General features: G+C 47.5%; 1 protein-coding gene across 1 annotated transcript; it reads left to right on the forward strand.

Annotated features, from left to right (window-relative positions):
• The first annotated feature begins 231 nt into the window (after positions 1–231).
• Positions 232–2,822, forward strand: LOC123048859 (probable cysteine desulfurase). Its single transcript, XM_044471883.1, has 4 exons — positions 232–989; positions 1,449–1,650; positions 1,732–2,211; positions 2,296–2,822. The coding sequence occupies exons 1-4, from the start codon at positions 232–234 to the stop codon at positions 2,704–2,706; spliced, it is 1,851 nt and encodes a 616-aa protein (XP_044327818.1). The 3' UTR covers positions 2,707–2,822.
• Positions 2,823–3,618: the final 796 nt, after the last annotated feature.

Below are 3,618 nucleotides of genomic sequence, written 5' to 3' on the forward strand. Positions count from 1 at the left end.
CGCACCGTTCAACACGTTCAACTCATGTGTGCACTCACGTAGTTGCATGCGATTATCTTCCACGTGAAGCTAGCGATGGCTATATATACATGCGTGCCCTTGCCGGCAATATACATCAAAACCATTTCCCCATATACCATTGTTGATTGCCGAGAAAGATCTTGTCCCTCGCCAACTCCGCTAACCAGTTAAGAAGATCCAATGCCGACTCTGCAGAAAGCCGCGGCGTCCATGGATGACACGGTGGAGGGCGCCATGAGCGCCACCCTGCTGAGCCTTCTCGGCGTCACGGCCAAGTCGGAGAAGGGCGCGGCGGGGACGGACGACAAGGTGGAGTGGCTCCGGTCGCAGCTGATCGGCAAGGACGTCGAGTTCGACACACCGTTCGGGCGCCGTGCGCTGACCTACGCCGACCAAACGGCGTCCGGCCGGAGCCTGAGCTACATCGAGGACTATCTCGTGAAACAGGTCCTCCCGTTCTACGGGAACACGCACACGGACGACAGCCACGTCGGGAGCAAGACGACGCGGCTGGTGCACAAGGCGGCGCGCTACATCAAGCGCTGCATGGGCGCCGGCCCCGGCGACGCGCTGATCTTCTGCGGCGCCGGCACGACGGCAGCCATCAAGCGCCTGCAGGAGATCATCGGCGTGGCGTTGCCGTCCGTCGAGATGCGCAACCGGCTCTCGGCGCAGCTGCGTGCCGAGGAGCGGTGGGTCGTCTTCGTCGGGCCGTACGAGCACCACACCAACCTTCTGTCGTGGCGCCAGAGCCTGGCGGAGGTGGTTGAGGTCGGCGTCGACGCCGAGGGACTCGTCGATGTCGCTGCGCTCCGCCGCGCGCTCGGATCGCCAGAGTACGCGGGCCGACCGATGCTGGGGTCTTTCTCGGCGTGCAGCAACGTCACCGGCGTCATGACGGACACGCGCGAGATCGCCCGCGTTCTTCACCAGCATGGCGCGTTCGCATGCTTCGACTTTGCCGCGAGGTGCTGTGATACTTACTTTCTTAGCTCTCTTTTTCGTGGCATGTGACGTGCATGGATTTGACAATCTGAATTCCAGTCTCTCTTATGACCAAGCTAACCACCATACTTAGTGTAATTAAGCTCCTTCAAAGTGCATGCGTCCCTTCAAAACAAATCACTACACATAGTATGTTTTTTCTGTTCCTACTGATTTGTATACCTGGGAAAAAAAATGCAAGATCAATTGTGACTATCTGGTCGATCTTGCTTGCATGTATTTAGTGGAAACTAACTGGTAAAAAGCCTAGTGTATAATCATATTGGTGCACCATGACAACGAAATATTATGACTCTATACACTTACGAATCATTGAACCATTCTATATTCCTATTGTGTCTTACATTGAATTTGTCACTCGCCGATTCATGTGTAAATCAACAAACATGGTCAAGAAATTTAAACTACTATCCTTTCTGCAGTGGACCCTATGTCAAGATCGATATGAAGTCTGGTGAAACCGATGGGTACGACGCTGTTTTCTTGAGTCCTCACAAATTTGTCGGGGGACCGGGCACACCCGGCATCCTTCTGATGAACAAATCATTGTATAAGCTCAATTCCCAGCCTCCCTCGACGTGCGGAGGTGGCACAGTGGCATATGTCAATGGCTTCAATGAGGAGGTGAGCAAACAAATTAAGCATCACTGCCAAGTATGTGTGTTGTGTGCCATATAAATAAATGAATAATGGTGTGACATGCAGGACACACTGTACTACGATGATATCGAGGAGCGTGAGGATGCTGGTACACCGCCGATACTGCAAAAGATCCGTGCATCGCTTGCGTTCTGGGTAAAAGAGTATGTTGGGTATGACACAATGGACCTTCGTGAGCGAGTGTTCTCAGAGATGGCAATGAAAAGGCTTGTCCATAATCCAAATGTGATGGTGCTAGGCAACACAAGTGCCCATCGTATACCAATCTTCTCATTCCTAATTTTCCCATCAGTTACCATGAAGGAGAAGCCATTTGATGATTTTGGTGAGCCTAGTTGTGATAAACAGTTGGAGACGATGAAGCACAAGCAACTACCCCTCCATGGTCGTTTTGTGACTAGGCTTTTGAATGATATTTTCGGTATCCAGGCGAGGGGAGGTTGTGCTTGCGCAGGTCCCTATGGTCACACGTTGCTCAATGTCGACAACGAACTCTCACTTCGCATTCGGTCTGCTGTCCTTGAGGTATCACAAACTTTAGAATTGATGTCAACTTGCTTGTTTCAGTACATGGTACTAATATTACTGTTTGCCATCACAAATTTTCAGGGCTATAGTGGACTGAAGCCAGGATGGACCAGATTGAGCTTTAGTTATTACCTCTCCAAGGAGGAGTTTAAATTTATCCTTTCTGCCATCGAGTTCATAGCAACATACGGACACCGCTTCCTCTCTTTGTACAAATTCGACTGGATCACTGGCAACTGGACCTTTCGGAAACAGGCAGTCAAGTACCACATCATGAGGGAGGAACTGTCTCTTCACATAGAACCATTGAAGCAAAAAAATGACCAGCCAAAGCTTGCATATATGATGGATAAGCCCGCGGTCAATGATAAGAAGTTCCAGAGCTACTTAGACAGTGCCAACAAAATTGCACTCTCCATGCCGGACATTAGTAATAAGATTGTCAGCTTTCCGAAAGGAGTAGACCCTGACTTGGTTCTTTTCCATATATAGTTAACTTGAGTGTCTCACTAGTTACCATCGTTAGTGTATTGTTGATATAAGAGTAGAGCATTAGCTCTGATTTCAGTGATAAGCTACACTTTACCGCAATCAAAAATAAATGTGTAAGAAGAATGGATGCCAATTTATGAAAATGCTATTTTCTATATCACAACAATTTTCTGTGTACTGATCTATTTATTTCTCATTGTAATTCAAAGGTCTGTTTATTTATTATTTTTTATAAGCGAAGTAAAAGACTATGTATTGGTGTATTTTTTTACAGAACATTATGATCAGATTGTTCATTGGGGTTTATTGAATCTTTTGAAGATTCTTTGATGTATAATTGAGTAGCTTTGTATGCTCTCCGATCCATTTGTCTTCTTTGGCCAATATTGATGGATAGTTCATTAGAGGGAGTGGTGCATAGTAGTGGGTTCAATCATGCGGTGATTCATCCGAGTGACAAAAAGGGAATGAACACGTATTGTATTTTGGCCACTAAGGATAAAATGATGGTTTCTTTATCACACTTCTATGGTAGTTTTATTGTATACATTATATCATCATGCTTATTGCAATGCTCTGTTTGGTATAAACTTAATACTTCAAGATGCATGATGGATAGCGGTATTGGGTGGAGTATTAGTTGTAGCTGCAGTTGGATAACGGTTTACATATCATTGAGGGGAATACTTATTGTTAGGTTACTTCACCCTTATATTTGGGGGTTACCCAACCACTCTTATGAGAGAGCAAGCACCTGCCAAGCCGCTGCCGGAGGATGCCGTTGGGCGAAGTCCGCGCGGCCGATGGTGATGGCGGGGCACTTCCTTGCAGCTGCTTCGATCTGGGGGCCCTGGCTCCCCGTTTCGGTAGCAATTGCAGAAAGCCTGTTTGCGGTTGCAGCATCTATAGCAA

This window comes from Triticum aestivum, chromosome 2D, assembly GCF_018294505.1.
Source record: "Triticum aestivum cultivar Chinese Spring chromosome 2D, IWGSC CS RefSeq v2.1, whole genome shotgun sequence".
NCBI lineage: Eukaryota > Viridiplantae > Streptophyta > Magnoliopsida > Poales > Poaceae > Triticum > Triticum aestivum.